The sequence below is a fragment of the Hylobates moloch genome, unplaced genomic scaffold (genome assembly GCF_009828535.3).
Source record: "Hylobates moloch isolate HMO894 unplaced genomic scaffold, HMol_V3 SCAFFOLD_2, whole genome shotgun sequence".
NCBI lineage: Eukaryota > Metazoa > Chordata > Mammalia > Primates > Hylobatidae > Hylobates > Hylobates moloch.
Genome location: NW_026652277.1, coordinates 93,055,785 through 93,080,566, shown reverse-complemented (window position 1 = coordinate 93,080,566; position 24,782 = coordinate 93,055,785). Strand labels below are relative to the sequence as shown.

At 38.0% G+C, this 24,782-nt stretch overlaps 1 protein-coding gene across 10 annotated transcripts in view; it reads left to right on the top strand.

Moving 5' to 3' along the window:
• Nucleotides 1-24,782, top strand: part of SMAP1 (small ArfGAP 1) — a 199,925-nt gene that overhangs the window by 151,085 nt on the left and 24,058 nt on the right. For all 10 annotated transcript variants that reach the window (XM_058435301.1, XM_058435297.1, XM_058435303.1 and 7 more), the window contains one exon: nucleotides 14,710-14,800. In XM_058435301.1, the coding sequence (XP_058291284.1) occupies nucleotides 14,710-14,800 (91 nt within the window). The remainder of the gene's footprint in view (nucleotides 1-14,709; nucleotides 14,801-24,782) is intronic.

The following is a 24,782-nucleotide window of genomic DNA, read 5'->3' as shown; positions in this document are numbered from 1 at the left end:
AATTAGAAATTTCCTTAAATAGAAAATTAGGAAAATACTTCCTCAGTATATACTCTTTGATAGAAGGTAGTTTTACTAAGTTAAAGTTTATACTTAAGAATGTTGCAGCCCAGGTGAAAGGGTCAACAATTAGATTAGATGGGTCATTGAAGGTAATAAAAATAGCAAGCACATACTTGGTGCTTAATGTTTGTGAGGCATTGTTCTAAGCTCTTTAAATATATTATTTCGTATTCCTCACAACAGTTATATCAGGTTGATACCATTATTATTCTCATTTATGATGAGAACCTGAGAGACAGAAGTTTGGCAATTTATTCATGGTCACACAGCTATTGAGTAGTGGCCATGCTGAGAATTGAATATGATCAGTCTGCCTTCAGAATATGTATCCTTAACCAATATGCTGTATGGCTTTTCAGTCTATTTCTATAACATCCAAAAATAGGAAGGGGAAGGAAAGAAGCAAGAAAAGGTAAGGGCAAAGGACCTCAACTCTGTATCTTTGATTTTCTGCAGTTTGAACATGGTGTACTTGGGTATAATTTTTTGGCCTTTTATCTTAGTTGGTGTTCTCTGAGCTTCCTGGATGTGTGGTTTCGTATCCAACATTAATTTTGGGGAAATTCTGTCATATTGTTTCAGATATTTCTTATGTTCAGTTCCTTCTTTCCATCTGGTATTTCCATTACATGTATGTTACGCTTTTTTAGTTGTCCCACAGTTCTTGGATATTCTTTTCCATTTCTTCAGTGTTGTTTTTTTTTTTTTTCCTTTGCTTTTCTGTTTTGGAAGTTTGTATTGATATATCCTCAAGCACAGAGATTCTTTCCTCAGCTGTGTCCAGTCTCCTAATGAGCCCATCAAAAGCGTTCTTCAATTCTGATCTCTTTATTTCTTTTTGAATCTTTCTTAGAATTTTCATCTCTCTTTATATTACCTATCTATTCTTGCGTGTTGTCTACTTTTTCCATTAGAGCCCTTAGCATACTAATGATAGCTGCTTTAAATTCATGGTCTGATAATTCTAACATATCTGCCATAATTGAGTATGGTTATGATGCTTGATCTTTCTCTTCAAACTGTGTTTTTTACCTTTTAGTATGTTTGTAATGTTTTAATGAAAGCTAGACATGATGTAGTGGGTGAAAGGAACTCAGATAAATGGGACTTTATCTTCGGGGAGGGGAAGTGTTCTATAATCCTGTGATTAGGTCTCAGTCCTTTAATGAGCCTGTGCCCCTGGGTTATATGCTTCACAAGTGCCTCTATCCTGCACCCCTTAGGTGAGACAAGATGGCTGGAGGGGACTAGAATTGGGTATTTTCCTTCCTCTAGGTAGGTTAAGCTCTAATAAAACTCCTAGCAGGTCAGGCTCTGGTAAAGTAGTTTCTCTTCAGGGCAGGCCTTGTTAAAAAGAACAGAATGTTCCATCATATTTCAAAATGCAGTTGTCTGTTGGTATTCATGGGGGATTGGTTCTAGGACCCCCTGCAGATACCATAATCCACAAATGCTCAAGTCCCTTATATAAAGTGTCATATTTGTGTCTAACCTATGTACATCCTCCCATATACTTTAAATAATATATAGATTACTTATAATACATAATACAATGTAAATGCTATGCAGATTGTTAGGCTGTTTTTTAATTTGTATTTTTTGTTGTATTATTTTTTATTTTTATTTATTTTGGATATTTATAATCTGTGGTTGGTTGAATTCATGCATGTGGAACCCACAGATAGAGAGCCAACCGTAGTTATTTTTCAATTCCCCCTGCCAGAGCCCAAGGGTTTTTTTTTTTTTTTTTTTTTTTCATCTTCATTGTGGGAACCTGCTTGAGATCCTGGAGGTAAAACTCAGAAGGATGAGGGTCACCCTATGACCTGGATCCCCTGGAGTTTTTATCTCTCAGACTTGTCCATATTTGAGCCTCCAGCAGTTCATCAATTACAGTTCAGGTTTTCCTACCTTGGGACTGGGTTTCTATCTCCATAAGTTGATTCTGTGTCTCTGCCTGCCTGTCTCTGTTGTTTTCAGGGCTACAGTTTGCCTTATGACTTCACTTCTTTGATAGACTTAAAAAGAGGTGTTTATTTTCCAGTTTGTTCAGCTTTTTACTTGTTAAAACAGGATGGTGACTTGCAAGCTCCCTGCTTGCTGGACCAGAAGTGGAAAGTCTCATAATATGAATCTTGTTATTTCAGCAGTCATAAGGTCAATATGATAGCTATTATTATTCTTATTTTACCGATCAAAAGCTTAGGCTCACAGGGCTAGCTACATAATTTGTGGGCCTAGTGCAAAATGAAAATTAGAGACCTCTTGTTCAGAAAACAGGAATAAAAAGTACCATTAAAGGTACTAAAATATAAAGCTTTTTTTTTCTTCCACAGTCTCTGTACTTATGAAGATGTGTTTTTGTTACTTAATGTTGTTTTAAATCAAGAAAAGTTAAAATTTTACATTCTTAATATGAATTTTATTATTTATATTATGCAGTGAAGTTTTAATTGCAAACATAAGAGCGTTTAACCCATATATGGAATCAATGAAGTGATACATTTCACATTCTTAGCTTCCACATGCATATGTCACTTGTTCTTAGCAGAGCAGTGGAAACATGCAGAAACTAACTATACTGTTTTTATTTCACTTCTTGATACACATATTTTCTATCAACTTTACCTTCAGTTTACCGATGAGGAAAGGAAAAAGAACTGTCGGCTGCCCTATCTTTTTTCTTTCTCTGTCATCATTTTCACTGTATGTGTTGGCTAACACAGGGAAGTGACATGAGTAAGATAGGATAGGATATTTTGGTCTTCCTTATTTCTTAGAACACCATTGCCTTCTTTCTGCTTTTGAAGCAAGTTCTAGTAGGAACAGAAATCATGGTCTCTTGCAGCTGTCAGTAACCCTGCTCACCCTGTCATAGAGCTAATATACTTATCTTGTATTCACTTGCAGTCTTGTACTGTAACTCTGTGCTCATGGAGCATCATGAGCCCTATATGCAGATGTACAGCAAGGAACAGTGGGGACACACATTGCACATATATCTTGTGCTTAAGCTTATGTCCCATCGGATTTACAAAATAGATAAAGAGAAAATTATTACAAATTTCAAGATGCCCATAGGAAAATATTAAATGTAGCATTGGGGCTCTGTGAGACTGCATAGGTTGCAAACCTATGAAGCCAACCATGTTCAGAGATACTAAGTGATTTATTCAAAGTCACCCAGCTGGGAAGTGTCCATGCTGGGGTTAAAACTCAGGTGTTTGGCTAATTTTTTTCTTTCATAATTTTGCTAATAAAGTGGTATTATCAAAAACTACTTTTTTTCCTTCTCTGCAAACCTCCAGAATACTGTGTAAAAACAAGAATAACAATAGTGAGATGAGTGTTAAAGATATAGCTGTAGGTATAGCCACTCCTGTTGGGTTTACTGCTTTTAAAAAAAATCTTGCTAATTCACTACTGAGAGGTGACTGGGCATTTGCATGCAATCCATAGAGTCTTATGAGCAGGAGCCTACCATTGTCAAGAGAGGAACCTATTAATGACAAGTTTAGCAGTACTGTAGCCAATTCCTGTCTAAAGTTAAAGGCTCTAAGTATAATTATGATGGGTATTTCAAATTGGATACTTGTAAGAGTGAAAGCAGGTGCTGTTAAACAGTTAAGTTGGAATAACAGGCATCAACTGGAGTTACTTTGAGCAAACCAGGACTTGTGTTCACCTGCCTGTCATTCACACACATGCTAAGCCGAATAAGCATGCCACTCCTGTGTGCCCCCAGAAAACTTCTATTTTCTAACTCCATCATTACACTGATCCACACTGAACCAGATTATGTTTGTGTCCATGTGCAAAACTAGAGTATGAGTTTAAGATTAGGAAACGTGTTCTTCATTTTTGTATCCCTAGTGCTTACTAGTCCTGGTATGTAACTATAAAATGTACTACTGCAACCACTACCAGCTACCATTTATGAAGCACTTATGTGCCAGCTGCTGTGAAAGGGACTCTCTTTAAATTACTTTGCTTAATTCTCACAAAAATCCTGCAAAGTATTATTTTAAGGAAACTTACCAGTGTAGCCATTCAGTATTTGGGATGAATAATAAGAAACTTTTTAGAACCATTTATAAAGCACTCTAGGTCATTCTTTGAGAAATGCTGCAAACTAGGGAACCAGGAGATTAGAGATGGGCTCACATCTTGATTTTCAGAAGGAAAATGTAGTGGATTATGAATGCTGTATCATTAAGCTTGACATGGATTCTATGCAAAATTCAAAAGGACTTTTTTTTTTTTTAACAACTTACTTCTTTTCCATAGTCTTACCAGCACTCACTGTTTGCCTGCCATGGATTCTTTAAGAAAAGTTCCTGGCTGGCATGATGGCTCACGCCTGTAATCCTAGCACTCGGGAGGCTGAGGCAGGTGGATTGCTTGAGCTCAGGAGTTCAAAACCAGTCTGGGCAACATGGTGAAATTCCATCTCTACAAAAAATTAGCTGGGCATGGTGGCTTGTACCTGTAGTCCCAGCTACCTGGGAGGCTGAGGTGGGAGGATCACCTGAGCCTGGGAGGTCAAGGCTTCAGTGAGTGGTGATTGCACTCCAGCCTGGATGACAGAGTGAGGCTCTGTCTCAAACCCCAACAAAACAAAACAAAAATTAGCTGGGCATGGTGGTGCATGCCTACAGTCCCAGCTCCTTGGGAGGCTGAGGTAGGAGGATCACCTGAGCCCAGGAGATCGAGGCTGCAGTGCAGTGAGCTGTGATCTTGCCACTGCACTCCAGCCTGGGCAACAGAGTGAAACCGTGTCTCAAAAAAAAAACAAAAACAAAAACAAAAAAAAACCCCACAGTTCCTGTCAGACTAAGCTTGCTTTTTGGCCAAGATTCTTAAATATACGTCTGGTCAAGATGTAGAGAGGTGGGCCTGATGATCAGATAGTAAGGTAGATTATGAACCGGATAGACAGCTATCCAATTAACAGAACTGATGTCAGTTTAGGGGAAGTTCTCTGCTTTCTTCAGGGGTGAATACTGGACTTCATTCTTTTCAGCATTTTTATTAACTGTGGATATCTGTGCCATATTGTTCAAATTTTCAAATGACCAAGCAATAAAGATTAGTTAAGATATCAAATGACAGAATAAATCCCTCGGATAGTGTTAAAATAAATGCCAACAAATTGGATAAATGTAAAATTCTGAAGCAAATGTACCCGAACTTAACTGTCCTGAATGTAGCACAAAAGAAAATGTCATTGAATTTTAGATGACCAAAGGTCCGGTATGAATTAATGGTCTTCTGTTGCTTTGGAGAAGGTCAGCTCCAAAATTTATTCCTCCATTTGTTTTCTGCATGGCTGTAGCATAGAGAGTATGGCTAAATGGGTAGATGTTACAAATTGTCTGAAGAGGATACTTTCTAATATTTGTAATTGTCCAAATGTAAAATATGCTGTATCATCATATGCAGTGATTCCATAACACTGGAAGATTTTCTTACAGAGAGAATGGATGTGTAAGCGAGATGTTACAGTAGTGTTTTGTGTATCACATAATTCACTAAATGTCTTCAAGGCTGCTCCCACTTCTGAAATTTATGTAAATCCTTGATAACTTCTCCAGCCCAGTGAGATACTGTTTGGGATGGTAGTGTCCATAGGTCTTACAGAGAACATTTACTGAAAGATGTCCATATGATTGGGGAAATAAAATGTAGATCGTAATAAATTAAAACCTAAAAATACAATTTAAGAAAGAATATTAAATTCAAAAAGAGTACTCTGTGTTGACAGCTTTAATTTGAAAAGATCTATTTTATATATTATAAAGAATGGTAAACAGGAGAAAAAGAAACTAAAGATTTTGAATAAATAAGATATTGGGAATAAACAAGAATTATATGCAAGGTTTTTTCTCACATAAAATAGTTTTAAGGTTGTATATAATTCAGTTTTGAAAGCATACAAATACAAACAAGCAGTAATTATAGCTATCTATATAGGAATATAAGACTGGTTTTTATTAATATATTTATAGCATATAGTCAAAAGACTTTGAGTAAACAACTAATGTAGGTAATATAGTGGATAATATTAACTCATGAATTTTTTACTGAAAATTTTAGTAAAGGTTAAACCTGTGAAGATTTCAATAGGTAATCAGATAGGATAGTATTCTGGGAATTATGTGTTGTTGAGTAACTTGTTAGAAAATGTATTTCAGATATCAGGTTCTACTGAGGCAGTAGATTAGTTTTTTCCTAAAGTATTGCTCGACCACATCACAGTCACAAAGCCTCCCATCTGCAACAATGGTGGTCAGATTTTTGTTCCTCAGTGCAGTTCATATGCACAACACACTTCTCCAGGAGTAATATTTTTTCTTTTCACTGCCCCCATTGAAAAACAGTGACATATATGAATGCTAGCTCTAGTTGGCTATTTATTTAGGTCCTTCCACATTGTGGAAATAGAATAAAAATCTTCAGATTCATCTTTTATTCCTTACATGTAGAACTAGAGGTCAGTCAGTTACATCCACCATCTAGCATGTTTCCCACTCAGTGTTCTTCACATGGTGCCATTGCCAATTCCAGGGAGGTCAATGCTTCAGTGAGTGGTGATTGCTCCACTGCACTCCAGCCTGGGCAACAGAGTGAGGCTCTGTCTCAAACCCCAACAGAACAAAACAAAAATTAGCTGGGCATGGTGGTACATGCCTATAGTTCCAGCTAGTTGGGAGGCTAAGGTAGAAGGATCACCTGAGCCCAGGAGATCAAGGCTGCCGTGTGCTGCGATCTTGCCACTGCACTTTAGCCTGGGCAGTAGAGTGAACCGTGTTTCCTGTTTGACTCTTTCCTATTTTTCCTACATGCATAAAAGTTAATGTCACTACCTTTATAAAATCCTAATCACCCACGACTACTATTACATTTGAACTTCAAAGAATCATACTTTTCATGTGGTCTTTATAGTGTACTTTGAGTTAAAATTATTGGCATGCTTGCTCTGACCCTCTATCAGATTGTATTTGTTTTTTTTTTTTTTTCTGTTTTGTTTTTGTTTTTTATTTTTGAGATGTGTTTTTGCTATGTTGTCCAGCCTGTTCTCCAACTACTGGGCTGAAGCGATTCTCCTACCTCAGCCTCACACATAGCTGGAACTACCATCATGTGCCACCCGGCATGATTTTTTTTAATTGCAGTTTTCTGTTATGTCATTGTAAGAATATGCATGTATTGTTAAGCATTGGGTAAATATTTATTTTTAAATCTAATTTTTGATAGATAGAAATTCAGCAAAAGGCACCATGGTGCAGGGCAAGGAACCCTGTTAGGAAATTAACCTTTGCCACAATAGCCACTTACGGAGCCGTTGGACAAATCATGTCATTTAATTTCCTTAATGTTAAAATGAAAAAGTTGAATGTAATACATTTTATGTTTCTTCTTGTTCTAAGATTCTAGGAATATTAAAGGAAACTGATTATAAATAAGTTATAATTTGAGATGTCAGTTTTTAAAGAAAATTTTGAATAATTACCACTAGAACTTAGAAAATTGTATAGCTTTCCTATTGTAGTATATATTTATGCCCTTGTCTACATTAACTGGCCAGCTGAAGAATAGTGAATCACCTTCTAGAAGCTCACCTGTTATGTCTGTTATTTAAAGGGCTAGGAAATGGTGGTAAATGTAGGAATTGGGACCTAAATAGTTTTTTATTCAATTATATTCTGTGGGTAGCGTTAATGAATCACAAAAAGATTGGGTAGTGAAGCTTCTGCTAATAAAAGCTTTAATAATTTGAATGAGACATCTGCTCAATGTGAATCTAAGGAAATTACATTTTATGAAATTGCTTTATCTAAGTAGACTTATGTTCTTGCTTGTTAGAAAATTTTGTTTAATAAATTATAGATTGCCTAATTTTATGTACCCACAGTTGACTGCATTCTTCACTTATTAAAAGACAAATTTCCTATGCAATGTTTTCAATAGCAGCAGAATTTAAAGTGGAGTGAGTCTGTATGTGTTGCTTGCCATGTCTGAGATGAATGTGAGGTATCAAAAGGATGACAGTTAAATGAGGGAAGGTGTGGTCATCAAGGTATTAATTTACTGTTATCACACACTGGTAATCCCTGCCCATAAATCCTAACAAGATAATAGCATTTTTATTCTTAAATTTTCTAAAATTTGGCTTCCAGATATTATTTACTTTGTATTTATATGATAGCTGTATTTTAAGTATCTTAAATAATTGTATCTTGTAAGTCTTTGCAAAATACAATACAATTGGTATGCTACAGAGCAGAAGTACAAATTGATAGTTTATGTATTCATGTTTGTTGTTTAAGGTTTACAACCTTTATGTCTTGAAAATATTTGATAGAAATGACTTCTTGTGTTATAGGCAAACCTGGAAAAAGTCAAACATGTTCTTGAAGATTTTTCCATTTTAGAAAAGCTTTTGAGGAAGACATAATCCATTACACGTGTCTGTTAACCAAAATGTTTAATTGGAATACATTTTGGAAATCTGTAATATTTTGCAGATGGGTAAACATTAACATTGGTGATTTATATTGTAAATATAATATATAACAGCATCAAATGTGCTTTGCTATAGAAACTAAGTAGACTTTAGAGTGGCCATGAGACAGGATTTTTAGCATGTACACAGGGTACTGCTGCTCTCTTCTTGTTTAATCTGCATTATTTAAATTGCCTTGTTGCTACAGATACTGTAATGAGGGACAAGAAGAAAATTATTCTGAACTTCCTATCTTATTTCATGAGATTTGATTTTAATTATTTTAAATGTTTGATTTTTGAAATGCTGGATTCTTCAGTGTGACAAAAGAGAATTATCATTTCAACTGTCTCTTCCTAGTCCGGTATCTGAGGCCAGCCATGATTTTCCCCTTCAGTCAGAGACTGAGTACCTGTCTTGTCAGCTTTTAGAATATGGCAATATTAGGCAGTCCTAGCAGTGGTCATGATATAAGATTGGAAGTAGTCTTTGCTTATTTTTACTTTTTTTTTTTTAACTTTCATTCTAGATTTAGGGGTACATGTGCAGGTTTTAGTTATATAGGTAAATTGTATGTCACAGGGGTTTGGTGTACAGATTATTTTGTCATCCAAGTCATAAGCATAATACCTGATAGTTTTTTGATCCTCTCCCTCCTTCTACCCTCCAACCTGAAGTAGGTCCCAGTGTCTGTTGTTCCCTTCTTTGTGTTCATGTATTCTCAGTGTTTAGCTCCCACCTATAAGTGAGAGCGTGCAGTATTTAATTTTCTGTTTCTGCATTAGTTCGCTTAGGATAATGGCCTCCAGCTCCATCAGTGTTGCTGCAGAGGACATGATCTCATTCTTTTTTGTGGCTGTATAGTATTCCATGTGTATATGTACCACATTTTCTTTATCCAGACTACTGTTGATGGGCATTTAGGTTGATTCCATGTCTTTGCTATTGTGAACAGTGCTGTGATGAACATATGTGTGGATATGTATTTATGGTAGAACAATTTTTATTCTCTTGGGCATATACCCAATAATAGGATTGTTGGGTCAAATGGTAATTCTATTTAAGTTATTTGAGAAATTGCCAAACTGCTTTCCACAATGACTGGACTAATTTACATTCCTACCAGCAGTGTGTATGTGTTTCCTTTTCTCCACAGCGTTGCCAGCATCTGTTATTTTTTAAATTTTTTTAATGATAGGCACTCTGGTGTGAGATGGTGTCTCATTGTGGTTTTGATTTGCATTTCTCTAATAGTGATGTTGAGCATTTTTTTATATACTTGTTGGCTACGTGTATGTTTTCTTTTGAAAAGTGCTTATGTCCTTGCCCATTTTTTAATGGGGTTGTTTTTTGCTTGTTAATTCGTTTAAGTTCCTTATAGATTCTGAATATTAGACCTGTGTCGGACACATACTTAGCAAAAATTTTCTCCCATTCTGTAGGTTTTCTGTTTACTGTTGATAGTTTCTTTGGCTGTGCAGATGCTCTTTAGCTTAATGAGGTCCCATTTGTCAATTTTTGTTTTTCTTGCAATTGCTTTCGGTGTGGAAGTAGTCTTTTGATAGGCTTTGCCCACCTTGATTTACTGGTGATAGTATTGGGTTTAAATGTACAATGTAATGGAATAAAACACAACACCTAGATATTTAAAATTTAAAAAAAAAAAAACATTGAATCTATGTGTGTGTGTATCTTTATTAGGGGATTGCATGTTTTCAGGTTTTTTGGAACCTTCATAATGGCAGTATATATGCAAAGATTTTCTTTATTCCATCTCAGTTTGTTTTGTGCTGCTGTACTGCTGTAACAGAATAGCACAGACTCATTTATAAACAAAAGAAGTTTATTTGCTCATGGTTCTGGAAGCTGAGATGTCCAGGAGGACAGCTCCAGCATCTGGTGAGGTCCGTCATGCTGTATCATCTCATGGTTGGAAGCTGGAAGGGCAAGAGAGCACTCGAACAAGAGGGGGCCGAAATTGTTTTTATAACATTCACTCTCTTGATAACTAACCTATGCCTGTGGTAATGATATTAATCTGTTCACGAAAGTAGAGCCCTCCTGACCTAATCATCTCTTACTAGTCTCCACCTTTCAACACTGTTACATTGGGATTACATTTCCAACATGTGAACTTTGGGTGACACATTCCAACAATAGCATCTCCTGGGTCTGTATTTTAAGTTATTATTATTCATCTAGGACTAGTAAAATAAGTACTTAACTTCCTGTCATTTTACACAAAAATCTGTAAAAATATTTTTAAATATAAATAAGAAATAACTTTCAGTTTTTGTTAAAGTCTTTCAAGAAAACTATAGAAAATTAATAACTCTTAATGGATATTAAGCTCTAAAAGATTAAGTATTTGTTACTCTATCTAGAATTTTAGAAGGATTCCTTACCTATGTAGTTTGTGCTTTGGTGTATCCGTCCTTAAATGTTTTAAAAATAAAAATAGTGAAGTTAATTTCTTATGTTTACAATTATCAGTGAAGAAGAGTATCATCTGAATTTAATCTTTGTAGCTTTCACTAATATATATGAAGAAGTATATACTGTATATACTATGAAGACATAGAAAAGTAATCTGTAAAATCACCTTTGCCACACATTGTTGTGTTCAGGTTATGGCCTCCACAAGATTTGATAATGGAGGGATACAAAGTAGATTTTAAAATGATCAATCCTTTTGCTTTTTTGATTTGTGGGACAACCTTTCAGATGCCAACTCTAAGGATAATTCATGTCTGAATTGTTAAAATCCATCTAGAATAGCCAACTCTATTTGGAATAATAGGGTTTAGGGCATAGACATTTCTCATTCATAATCTGACCATTGTAGGAGCAAAAGAGCAGACTGTCTTTACAGCAGCATTTGTCAACCTACCACTCTGGTAAGAAATACATTTTACATTATGATCCAGATTTGTGCTCACATATGTGTACAAATGTGCAAAACAACAATCTGGGAATATTTGCCTTTCTTTTATGCAGTGTACTCTATTTTCTATTCTGTATCATTTTTATATGCCAAAAAAAATGTTTCCTTGTGGCCCATAAAATAGATTTCAAAAATTGCTAGTGGGCCCCACCTGCAATTTGATAAACTGTTTAGGATTTCTCTTACTTTTGCCTTAGTGTTTCTCTTTACTTTGCACAGCTATATATATGTTCTCATTTCTACAGTTTCCTATGAAAATGGTTGATGACTACCCATTTAAATTGAAATGTAAGGAAGATGAGAAGCTTTTAGAACACAGATACATGTGTGAACATCTGGAAAGAAAGATATTTTCCAAATTGTTTGTGGTAGTTCTGGGGGTGGGAGCTGGGATTACTAGAGGACCTCTGCATTGCTCAGTTTAGCTTTTTCTTTCCTTTTCAAACTATGACAGATAGTTTCATACTCAGCAGTATTTTAAAAGGTAGTTCTAATTTGGTGACAAATGCCTTATAAACAAGAGTTTCTATTTGAATTTTTAAAAAAGGTCTTTTTTAGCCTGAAGAGGTTCCAAAGTCTTAGATCATAGAAAATAAATAGGAAGGAATTCCTCACAAGTTTGGTTTGTTTTATGCTTTTTTCCATGGAAGAAGATTCAGTAAAATACACCAAAAAAAAAAAAAAAAAAGAATGCTAAATTTGGAGTGGCAGAAAATAAGAATTTTAGTTCCTGTATTCCTATTTGGCACATAACATCTGAGCCTCAGTTAATTTGCCAGATTATCTAAGTTTATTTTCAACTTCAAAGTTTTCTGATTTTTAAGCCAAATTAAAATAGGGATTAGACTTAACTACCTACTTAAAGACTACTTTAAGACACTCTTCAGAGTATTATAGGCTGTGATGTGACCAATGAAGACCCACCCCAGGAAGCTGCTAGGATCCTGCCCTGGAATATTTGAAGTTTGCATGCTCGTGGCCACACGATCCTCAGATTCCCTTGCAAATTTGATTATTTATAGTAGCAGATTGAGTAATCAGTTGAAAAGAATTTCTTACTTCATGACTACAGGGAATATTTTTCTTGAAATTATTTTGAAATCCTTTTGCTAAGCACGATAAGTCTGAACCTGTATTAGAGGTTGAAAAGTGAAAGAATAGAGAGTGTGAAATGGATTATGTTAAACTTCTGAAAATTATATACTGTTACAGGTGGCTAATTCTGTATTTGAGAGTTATTAAAGAATTGGGCTGGGTGCAGTGGCTCACGCCTGTAATCCCAGCACTTTGGGAGGCCGAGGTGGGCAGATCACGAGGTCAGGAGATGGAGACCATCCTAGCTAACACGGTGAAACCCTGTTTCTACTAAAACAAAACAAAAAAATTAGCTGGGTGTGGTGGTGGGCGCCTGTAGTCCCAGCTACTTGGGAGGCTGAGGCAGGAGAATGGCTTGAACCCGAGAGGTGGAGCTTGCAGTGAGCCGAGATCGCGCCACTGCACTCCAGCCTGGGCGACGGAGCGAGACTCCGTCTCAAAAAAAAAAAAAAAGAATTGACACCTGGTAATAGTAGGCTAATTGGTTAAACAATAATTCTAAGGGAGAGTGTAGTGATTAAAAAACAAATAAGGGTAGATATATGTTCTTAGAAGTTAACGTATCTCTAATAGCTAACAAAAAATGAACTCATGTAACAACTAAGTTGTGAATTCTTTAGGTAGTCGTAGAAGAAATGATCTTGAAATGGTTTGAGAAATGATTTTCTTTATTTATTTCATTTTGTTTTTAAGAGATGGGGTCTTACTCTGTCGCCCAGGCTGGAACTGCGGTGGTGCAGTCATAGCTCACTGCAGCCTTGACCTCCTGGGCTCAACCAATCTCCAGCCTCAGCCTCCCGAGTAGCTGAGACTACAGGTGTGCACCACGACACCCAGCTAATTTCTTCATTTTTTGTAGAGACAGTCTTGCTATGTTGCCCAGGCTCATCTCAAACTCCTGGGCTTAAGGGATCCTCCTGCCTTGTCCTCCTAAAGTGCTGGTATTACAAGTGTGAGTCACTGCACTCAACTGAACGTTTTATTTTCTTAGTTTATTAGAAGTAGGCTTTAGAATTGATAATCCAGTAGGTGTAGGTTTTTTCATTCTGTCCTACGCAGTGTTTTTTGTGAGAAAGTAAGTTTGGAATGTGTAACTATGACTTCTGCTCCTGAGAACTAGAAGAATATTATATTTAAAAAGTAATTAATAATATAGATTCAGGAAGAAAGTATATCCAATACCATTCATTAGGCTTTTCTTGGCAGTTGTGTCTCATATACAGTGTGTGGATGATGGGTTAACAGTGTGCTCATGAAGACTCCGAGGCCTCCCCAGTCTCAGCTAACAGGAGGTATTAGTCCGTTTTCATGCCGCGGATAAAGACATACCCGAGACTGGGCAATTTACAGAAGAAAGAGGTTTAATTGGACTCTCAGTTCCATGTGGCTGGGGAGGCCTCACAAACATGACGGAAGGCAAGGAAGAGCAAGTCACATCTTATGTGGATGGCAGCAGGCAAAGACAGCTTGTGTAGGGAAACTACCCCTTATAATACCGTCAAATCAACAGTACAGGAAAGACCCGCCCCCGTGATTTAATTACCTCCCACTGGGTCCCTCCCACAACACATGGGAATTATGGGAGCTATAAGAAGAGATTTGGGTGGAGACACAGAATGAAACTGTATCACAGGAGTACATTAGTAGTAGCTAGGAAATAATATGAAATGCATTTCTTCAAAATATATAATTTCATATAAAAGATGGGAATTATGGTATCTACAAGATGAAATTTGAGTGGGGACACAGAGCCAAACTCTGTCACAGAAGTACATTAATAGTAGCTAGGGACTAATATGAAATGCATTTCTTTAAAATGTATAATTTCATATAAAAGAGCTAGTAGTTAAGAACAATTATATTAAGAGTTTAATTGTTTTATTCACTATTTTGGGGTCCCAATATGTGAGGATTGTCATTGCAACTTCAACAGTCATGTTTGCTTGTTTTGTATATAACAAACAATATTCTAGGTTTTATTATACTATGTTTCATATATTTTTTTACACTAACTTTACCAGAAACCTGTAATTAATTGGGGCTTAAAATCTTGTTAAATTTACTCAAGAAAAATTAATAAATCCAGTTATTTACTTTAAAGCTGCAGAAGAAAGAAGATCAGCAACTGGAGCCTAAAAAAGGTACCAGCCCTAAAAAAGCTGCGGAGCCCACTGTGGATCTTTTAGGACTGGGTAAGTAATAAAAAATAAAAGTCACTGCTAGAGTTACAAAACAACTGAAACTTTTACTTGGAGTGAATATAATGGCTTTATCTTGAGTATGCCAAAACATACCTGTTAACTGAATTTGAAAACGGTATGATTAGTTTGCTAACTTCCCACAAAAAAGAAATCTTTAATAAGGGAGCCAGTGTCTGTCAGCACTGTTTTCACTGAAATACAAGTAATGAGTTCCTTGGGGAAAAGAAGATATCAAAGTAATCTTCAAAGGCTTGGTAGATGTGACATTTTAGCGCTTACAATAAAGAGTGGATCATTTTCTCTTCTCTCTCTCTCTCTCAAATTTTTAGTTTTGTGGGAGATTTTTCCCCTTAGCAAAATAATTCTAGGATAGCCTTATTGTAAAATATGTTGGTTTAAAATAAAATTTAATTTTGGTTAACTGAAGCAAGACATTTTGCATCCAGATCTAGTGACTAGATTCATATAACTTATTCAATGATAATGAGAAGTGCTAATTTTAATATAATGTCCTGTTTGTTCTCATGGCTGAAAGGTATATGTCATCTGTGTGGTAAGTAAACAGGCCTTCATTCAAGGGGTGTTTATATTGTGCTTATCTACAAATATTGTAGCTTCTCTTTTTTTTTTTTTTTTTTTTTTTCACTTTTTTTCTTCTAAAAGAATTGGCTTGATGAAAGGTTACTTTTAGTAATATCTGAGCCTTGGCACAGGAATAATTTAAATTTTTCTTTTTTTTTTAGTTTGGGGAAAGATTGAGAAGGAAAAGAGTGAAAGGCAGTTAGTTGAAGTGGAAGAGTTGAACTTCATATACTGCTTTCCAAAAAATTGATCTTAGTTGTTATTGAATAAATTGTGTCTGTTTTAAGAATTATAGCTGAATGTTTTATTCATTTCTTAGGAAGCTAGTACATCATACAAATATACTCCCTGGAGGTACAATTCTTCTATGATGGTAAAAAGTTGTATATTAGAAATATAAAAAATAACTGTAATTTTGAAAATAAGGCTTCAGTCCAGGGGCTCTAAATATAATTATGTTGAATTGTAGTCCTCATAATTTGTTTTATTTCCTTTACTGTAAATGAGAGAAAAAGAAAAGACATTATTATTAAAGAAAAAAAATCTTAGTAAAACTTTAGTATATCTTTATCTTCACTGCAGCATTCCTTTTCCAGTCTATATGCCTGGTTTATTAGTTTATAACTTAGAAATATAAAATATAATCTAGGCCTGATTCATATCTTACACACTCATTCATTCAACAGATAGCTACTGTCTACTGTGTGTCAAGGTACCATTGTAAACACTAGGGAGATAGATCTGAAAGAGGACAGACTACAACCCCTGCCTTCTGGGGCTTTCATTCCATCTGGAGAGACAGTGAATAAACAATTAAATAAAATGTATTGTAGGTTATATGTGGCAAGTACTGTAGATGGAAGAAAACAAAAATGGATGGTTGTAATTTTAAATAGGGTGGACAGGGAGGCATTCACAGATGTCTTATTGGAGCAAAGAGGTGAAGAAGGTCTGGATATCTGGATCTGTAAGCAAGAGTATTCTGAGAAGAACACAGCAGATGCAAAGGCTCTTCAGTAGGGGCCTACTTGAAGTGTGCAAGGACCAGCAAGGATGACAGTGTGGCTAAAGTGGAATGATCTAGGGGAGAGTAGTAACAGAGGAGACAAGGAAGGAAGGGGTAGGGAGGGGGCAAGCTGACTATAACAGGACTTTGGCTTTAACTCGGAATGACCTGGAAACACATTGGAGGAATTTGCTGAAAAGAAATAATCTGACTTTAGTATTTAAAGAATTATTGTAGCGGTTGTGCTGAGACTAGATGATAGTAGGGCAAGGTGGACAGGAAAGGGTTTTTTTAAGGATGATATTACAAGATGTTTAGTGTTAGAAATGAACTTGTAGAGAGGTAAATCTGATATCTCAGGACAAGGAAAAATTGCTCTAGCAGTGTCCTTGAATAGCCCGGAGTGGATGGGATCTAGTTGACAAATGGTATGAGTGGCCTTTGAGATAATCCATTATTGTTGGAATAATACTGCATAGTAAATAAACCTCAGGTTTCAACAGCTTACAACATTAAACATCTGTTTCTCTTTCTGTGGGTCAGCTAGGGCAGCTCTACTGCAACTTCATTTGATACATTTTCTACCTTGCTGATTATTGCAGGGCACTTTTTACCAGCCATTTCACTATTGCATATTGTGTCTCTATTTTAAGTTCCAACAAGTGTTTCCTTATCTTCTACCACCTTGTCTCAAAGCCATTGCCATAGATTTTAGGGTTTGGTTGTGGCAGCACCCGCCTTGTATCAGTTTCTAAAGCAGTCAACTCTTGCTGTGCGTGTTACATAGCAAACAACTCCAAAATTTCAGTGGCTTACATCAACTAACATTTATTTCTGTCACTCATGGGCCTGTAGGTCTGCTGGGACATCACTCTTTTGGACAGTGGAACAGCTTCAGGAAACAGTGTCTTTAAGGGAGAACCAAAGTTCATTTAGCAGGAGAAGCTAGGGAATGTTTGTGAAAAAAGGTTAAGAATATTAGGGGGATTTTGCAGTGACTCACAGTGGGTCATTAGATCATTTGGCAGAAGAGTTCCAAAGACAGGAGGGGTGGGAGATGGGGTTGGAAAGAGGGCTGTCTTGCTGTGAGGGAGTTGTAGCAGCAGGGAAGGGGAAGTGTCTTACCCAGAGCATATACAGCTCTTCACATCTGCTGGTTATCGATTTTCTAAACTCTTAAAAAATATTTTCAGACTTTTTTTTTTAAAAGCTGTGTTTCAGCATAAAATTCGATGAATTCATGAAAGTCCAGGAGACTACAGAGAATCAAAGGTCCCTTTCAGCTCAAAACAAACAGTGGTTCTAAATCTGGATTGGTGGTTGGTGTCCACCTTGGGCCTCAGGCTATTTATCTGCTCAGAAGCATGCCGTTCTCCTCCAATGGGACCCTGGTTTTCCCCTGTAAATTGAAACACAGCGGGGATTGGGGGGGTAGGTGCCTTGAAGCATGATTTATGGTCATGCAAAGATGACAGCATATCTCCGTATGAGTGAGACTAGGACAGACATTAACGTAAAACATTTCCAGAAAATATAGAGAAAACCTGTACAGTGATAGTTCAGTTACACAGCTATGGATCCTTGGGACTCACAGCCTTCTTTATCACTCTTAACAGTTTCATAATAGCCTAATACTTAAGACTAGTTTTTGATCTTTCCTTTAAATGGGACTTTAATGAACTTACTTTCTTTTTTGTAACCCAGTAACTCAGGTAAAACCTTTCTTAAGCTCACCTTTCCTGATCTACTACCCATTCGAAGTTCAGACATAAAATGCATTATATTATATATACTTTTTAGCAGAGGTTGTCCATTTTTTTCCAAGAAGGGCCAAATAGACATTATTTTTGGCTTTGCAGGCCTTATGATTTCTGTTGCAACTACTCAACTCCTATTGTAGTGTGCAAGTAGCCATAAACAAACATGTAAATGAATGAGCATGCTTGTGTTCCGATCATGCTTGTGTTCCGATCAACTTTAAAAACAGGCATGGGCTAGGGTTTGCTCACCCCTGCTTTATGTTCCCGATAGTACCTATAAGAGCTGCTTCATATTTAGATATTAATTCGTGTTTGAAAGCTATAGGACTACTATTTATTATAGTACTTTACTCTCTAATACCATAAACAGGGTGAGATACTTGACCTGCCTCTAGTCTTAGAAATTACCGAGGGCCTGGGGCCTTTCTTGACTAAGTGCAAGATTGAATAATCTCTGAATGTACCAGATTTGAATCAAACACAGACATATCCTGACTTGAGTATGCACGTCCTATGTTAAAATAGAATTAAAATCAGCTTCTAGGGTTTGTGAGAAGAGTGCTCTTCGGGTCCCCTTACTTAGGAAGCTAGTTTAGGACTGCAAATTATACTGTTAGGCTAGTGTCTATTCTTTGTTGTTTGTTAGTTTTAAAGATGATAAAAATTGACAGACTGCTTACCAATTGGTTAGGACAGTTCCCCCAGACTAATGCTTCTATTCAATGGGGCTTATTTTTAGGGTGTGGGGGCATAAGACCGCCTCTGAGAATAAAGTCTTCAAGCACATGCTTTGGGCATAAGGCTTGAGAAGAATTACACATTACTGGCCTTGAATGTGACCTTAGAGGTTTCATTTCAACCTTCCATTAATGGTTCCTGCAGGGGTTCTGTTTTGTGGCCATCTGTGTACCACATGCACCCTGCAGAGCAGCCTGGTTCCTTGTCAGGAGGCATTACCCACAATCCTACCAGACACAGAGTTGTATGTGTCGGGTGCACTGCCGAGGCTGTCTGGGGGGACCGCATCCTCTCAGTGCCCCAGAAAGCATCTCACAAAGAATCGAGTCATGATCTTGGTAATGAATATCTAGCTCAGGGGTATACTCATGTGTTTCTCTATTCACTGTTTATATAAAACTAATTTGATTTTATCCATTCTAGTTGTTACTTTAATCTGGGGAAATTTCTATCTAAACATTCATAACTTTTACTTTAAATTATTTTAAATACTGAACTATATGGAGAAGTAGGTAGAGATTCCCTCAGTTTTTTCTTAATTGAAACACTCAAAGGAACATACAGTTTTGGGCAAGTCGATGAGAAAAGTTTGCAAATTTTAGTTTCCCCATTCATATTTGTGTTCAGGAAATAAAGGCTTTAACATATGACAGTGGTCAAGACAATGCTAGTGAAATTAAGCCATTAGTATATAACCCATTTTATTATTAGCAACATTTACCCAGTTTTATATGAGAGAGATGAATACAGAAAGTACTACAGAAAGTACTCTACTTACCTTTCAAGCAGAAAATTCCTACAGAGAAATTTCTAGCCATTTCTCAAAGTCCATGTGCTATAAAGCAAATTTGGGAATGAGCTGAGTAAAAGAATGCCAGATTTAGCAGCAGTGGTCCTGGTGATCCACAGTTACCAGTGGACCTGGAAAACCGCTGGTGTCCTAGAGCTACCTATTTGACCAGATCTGGAGGACGTTTGTGTAGTTGTGTGCACATCCCCCTTTTCTTGGAGGAGGATTGAAGGTGAGGAAGACTGTAGCAGAAGTGCCCAAGAAAATTTTATAGTCAAGTTATGTTTTCAGATGTGGTTTAAAACCTGATAACAACGTGTATTGCCTCTGCTCAGAAAAGTATGTTCAGTGAACTATTATTATGAACTGTTATTACCCTTTCAAAAAGGAGGTCTCAGGGATTGGTTTATTCTTATGTAATCACACTGCATAGGAAAGAAAATGCAGTTACATGAATATATTGGTGTAAGGTAACTAGCAGTGGGCAGATACCTGCAAGTGGTCCTGAGTCAGTAGTAGGGCAGTTGGTGAACTGACACCAGAAACAGGTGCCGTTGGGTGAGTTCATATCACAGACTTTAGAAGAGAGCAAGAAGGGACAGCTTCTTGGAAACAGCACAGAACCTCCAGAGAATGTGCTGGTGGATAGGACAAAGAATTGTTAGGTGTTGAGAGGAGTAAAATTGACCTCTGAATGAGGCGACTTCAAACTACAAGTAACAGGAAGCCTGAAAATGGCTTAAACGTAAGGACATCTAATTATCTCATTGGAAGAGAAATCTGGAGACACGGTGGTTTGGGGCTGTGCAGTGCTGGAACAGTGAGCGCAGGGAGCCAGGTTCCTCTTTGCTTCTCCTCATTCTGCCACCCTCATCACAGCACTGGCTTTACTCTGGAGTCTTGTCGCCTTATGGCCAACACATGGAAGGTGCAGCATCCTATCCTCATAGGACCACACCTAAAGGATGGCTTTTCCTCACCAGTTTCTTTTCTCAGGAGTAAAAACTTGCCAGAAAATTCCCCAGCAGGATTCCCAGGGTACGCTTGGTCAGAATTGGATTATATTACCTCACTAGTTGCAAGAGAGGCTAGGAAAATAGTATTCATCCTATAGAGTGGAGGTAGGCTGTGCCAGCAAAAAGCGCCCAGATGGGGCTTTGGCAGTCTGTGGTATCTGGCACAGTTGCATTTCATCCTGACAGCAGCTCTTTAGGGTAGAGAGTATTTTACACACTCATACACACTTTTCCCCCTTTTTTTAAATTAACTAATAATAAAACTAACAACTAATAAGCTAACAAAAATTAATTTCCAAGGCACTGCTGCTGTACTATAGAATTGGGACTCAAACCTAGATCTGTTTAATGCCAAAGTCTAATTTCGGCTCTTAAGATGAACCAAAGCAAGGCATCTAACCCAAGTATTAAATTATCTTATGTTAATAATCAGATACTGCTAACTAGATGCCAGGGGCTGTCTTGTGTGCTGACAGATATTTATTTATTGAATTTTTGCAACAGCCCTGAGATTGGTGAACTATCATTATTTCGCTTTTATAGAGGAGAAAACTGAGGCACAGAGAGGTTAAGTGAGTTGCACAAGGTCACAGCTGGTAGATTACAGAACTGGGATTTAGACTGAGTAGACTGACTTCAGGGCTCAGATTCTTAACACTATGTTGAGCTGTGATAGAAAATAAAACTCCAACAGGTGAGATTATGCTATACACAAAATAGACATTGGACCCATTCATCAAATCAATAGATGGCAGTATTAAGTCATAGGGGCGGGACACTTGGTTTAGAGGTAGTAGTACCTGTGTTTTGTCTGTCCTCTAGCAGCTTCGTCTGGGAAATGGAAATAGGAACTCTTCTGTAGCTTGAGGGCCAGAATAAATGGTATGCCTTATGTGAAGCACCTAGCACAGTAACTTGCACACAGTCCTGTGCTGAGACTATAACCTGAACACCAGGTCATGGGAGATCACCAAGAGGTAGTACAGGCCTTTGAAGGAATTTGTGGAGAAGGGACTCAAAAATTATACTGAGTAACACACAGTAGGACTCCTGCTGGGTTGTTCCTTGAATAGCCACTACCATTAGAGAGAAAGAGGGAGATAGAGGGAAACAGTGATTTGCAAAGCATGGTCTGTGGCGTCTGATGGATTTGCAGTTGACTAAAAGAACTGAGGAAATTGGGTGGCCTCAGGAATCTAGTTTATCACCATTTTAAACATTTAGAAAGAAATTTGGTTATACAATCTGGTTTCGTATCTATATATTTCTTGTTTATTGAGGCCATAAAATAGTGCAGTGATTTGATATATATTTATTTTTTAAACAATCAGTTCTACAGGCTTCCTCCTTATACCACTTCTCAGCTATTTCAGATAGCTCTAAATCAGTGTGCATGTGTGTGTGGTGTCTTCTGAAAGACGGCAGCACCATGGGGCTCTTCCCCTTACACAGTATCATAGTGCCTGTGCATAAGAGAATCCTCTGATCAAAAGTTGGCTGGTTTGTAGAAATGTGTAGTAGATTTCCCTGCTGGCACAGTAGACTGGCAGTTTGGTAGTGGCTTGAAAAAGGAGGGCCAGGTGGAGCCAAGATGGCCAAATAGGAACAGCTCCGGTCTACAGCTCCCAGTGTGAGCGACGCAGAAGATGGGTGATTTGTGCATTTCCATCTGAGGTACCGGGTTCATCTCACTAGGGAGTGCCAAACACTGGGAGCAGGACAGTCGGTGAAGCGCATCATGTGCGAGCCAAGCCGAAGCAGGGCGAGGCATTGTCTCACTCGGGAAGCACAAGGGGTCAGGGAGTTCCCTTCCCTAGTCAAAGAAAGGGGTGACAGACAGCACCTGGAAAATCGGGTCACTCCCACCCTAATACTACGCTTTTCCAACGGGCTTGGAAAATGGCACACCAGGAGGTTGTGTCCCACACCTGGCTCTGAGGGTCCTATGCCCACGGAGTCTCACTGATTGCTAGCACAGCAGTCTGAGATCAAACTGCAAGGTGGCAGCGAGGCTGGGGGCTGGGGGAGGGGCGCCCGCCATTGCCCAGGCTTGCTTAGGTAAACAAAGCAGCCAGGAAGCTCGAACTGAGTGGAGCCCACCACAGCTCAAGGAGGCCTGCCTGCCTCTGTACCCTCCGCCTCTGGGGGCAGGGCACAGACAAACAACAAGTCAGCAGGAACCTCTGTAGACTTAAATGTCCCTGTCTGACAGCTTTGAAGAGAGTAGTGTGGTTCTCCCAGCACGCAGCTGGAGATCTGAGAACGGACAGACTGCCTCCTAAAGTGGGTCCCTGACCCCTGAGCAGCCTAACTGGGAGGCACCCCCAGTAAGGACAGACTGACACCTCACTTGGCCGGGTACTCCTCTGAGACAAAACTTCCAGAGGAACGATCAGACAGCTGAATTTGCAGTTCACGAAAATCCGCTGTTCTGCAGCCACCGCTGCTGACACCCAGCCAAACAGGGTCTGGAGTGGACCTCTAGCAAACTCCAACAGACCTGCAGCTGAGGGTCCTGTCTGTTAGAAGGAAAACTAACAAACAGAAAGGACACCCGCACCAAAAACCCATCTGTACATCATCATCATCAAAGACCAAAAGATGGGGAGAAAACAGAGCAGAAAAACTGGAAACTCTAAAAAGCAGAGCGCCTCTCCTCCTCCAAAGGAACGCAGTTCTTCACCAGCAATGGAACAAAGCTGGACGGAGAATGACTTTGATGAGTTGAGAGAAGAAGGCTTCAGACGATCAAACTACTCCGAGTTACAGAAGGAAATTCAAACCAATGGCAAAGAAGTTAAAAACTTTGAAAAAAAAATTAGACGAACGTATAACTAAAATGACAAATGCAGAGAAGTGCTTAAAGGAGCTGATGGAGCTGAAAGCCAAGTTTTGAGAACTACGTGAAGAATACAGAAGCCTCAGGAGCCAATGCGATCAACTGGAAGAAAGGGTATCAGTGATGGAAGATGAAATGAATGAAATGAAGCAAGAAGGGAAGTTTAGAGAAAAAAGAATAAAAAGAAACGAACAAAGCCTCCAAGAAATATGAGACTATGTGAAAAGACCAGACCTACGTCTGATTGGTGTACCTGAAAGTGACGGGGAGATTGGAACCAACTTGGAAAACACTCTGCAAGATATTATCCAGGAGAACTTCCCCAATCTAGCAAGGCAGGCCAACATTCAGATTCAGGAAATACAGAGAATGCCACAAAGATACTCCTCGAGAAGGGCAACTCCAAGACACATAATTGTCAGATTCACCAAAGTTGAAATGAAGGAAAAAATGTTAAGGGCGGCCAGAGAGAAAGGTCGGGTTATCCACAAAGGGAAGCCCATCAGACTAACAGCTGATCTCTTGGCAGAAACTCTACAAGCCAGAAGAGAGTGGGGGCCAATATTCAACATTCTTAAAGAAAAGAATTTTCAACCCAGAATTTCATATCCAGCCAAACTAAACTTCATAAGTGAAGGAGAAATAAAATACTTTACAGACAAGCAAATGTGGAGAGATTTTGTCACCACCAGGCCTGCCCTAAAAGAGCTCCTGAAGGAAGCACTAAACATGGAAAGGAACAACCGGTACCAGCCACTGCAAAAACATGCCAAATTGTAAAGATCATCCAGGCTAGGAAGAAACTGCATCAACTAACGAGCAAAATAACCAGCTAACATCATAATGACAGGATCAAATTCACACATAACAATATTAACTTTCAGTGTAAACGGGCTAAATGCTCCAATTAAAAGACACAGACTGGCATATTGGATAAGGAGTCAAGACCCATCAGTGTGCTGTATTCAGGAAACCCATCTCATGTGCAGAGACACACATAGACTCAAAATAAAAGGATGGAGGAAGATCTACCAAGCAAATGGAAAACAATAAAAGGCAGGGGTTGCAATCCTAGTCTCTGATAAAATAGACTTTCAACCAACAAAGATCAAAAGAGACAAAGAAGGCCATTACATAATGGTAAAGGAATCAATTCAACAAGACGAGCTAACTCTCCTAAATATATATGCACCCAATACAGGAGCACCCAGATTCATAAAGCAAGTCCTGAGTGACCTACAT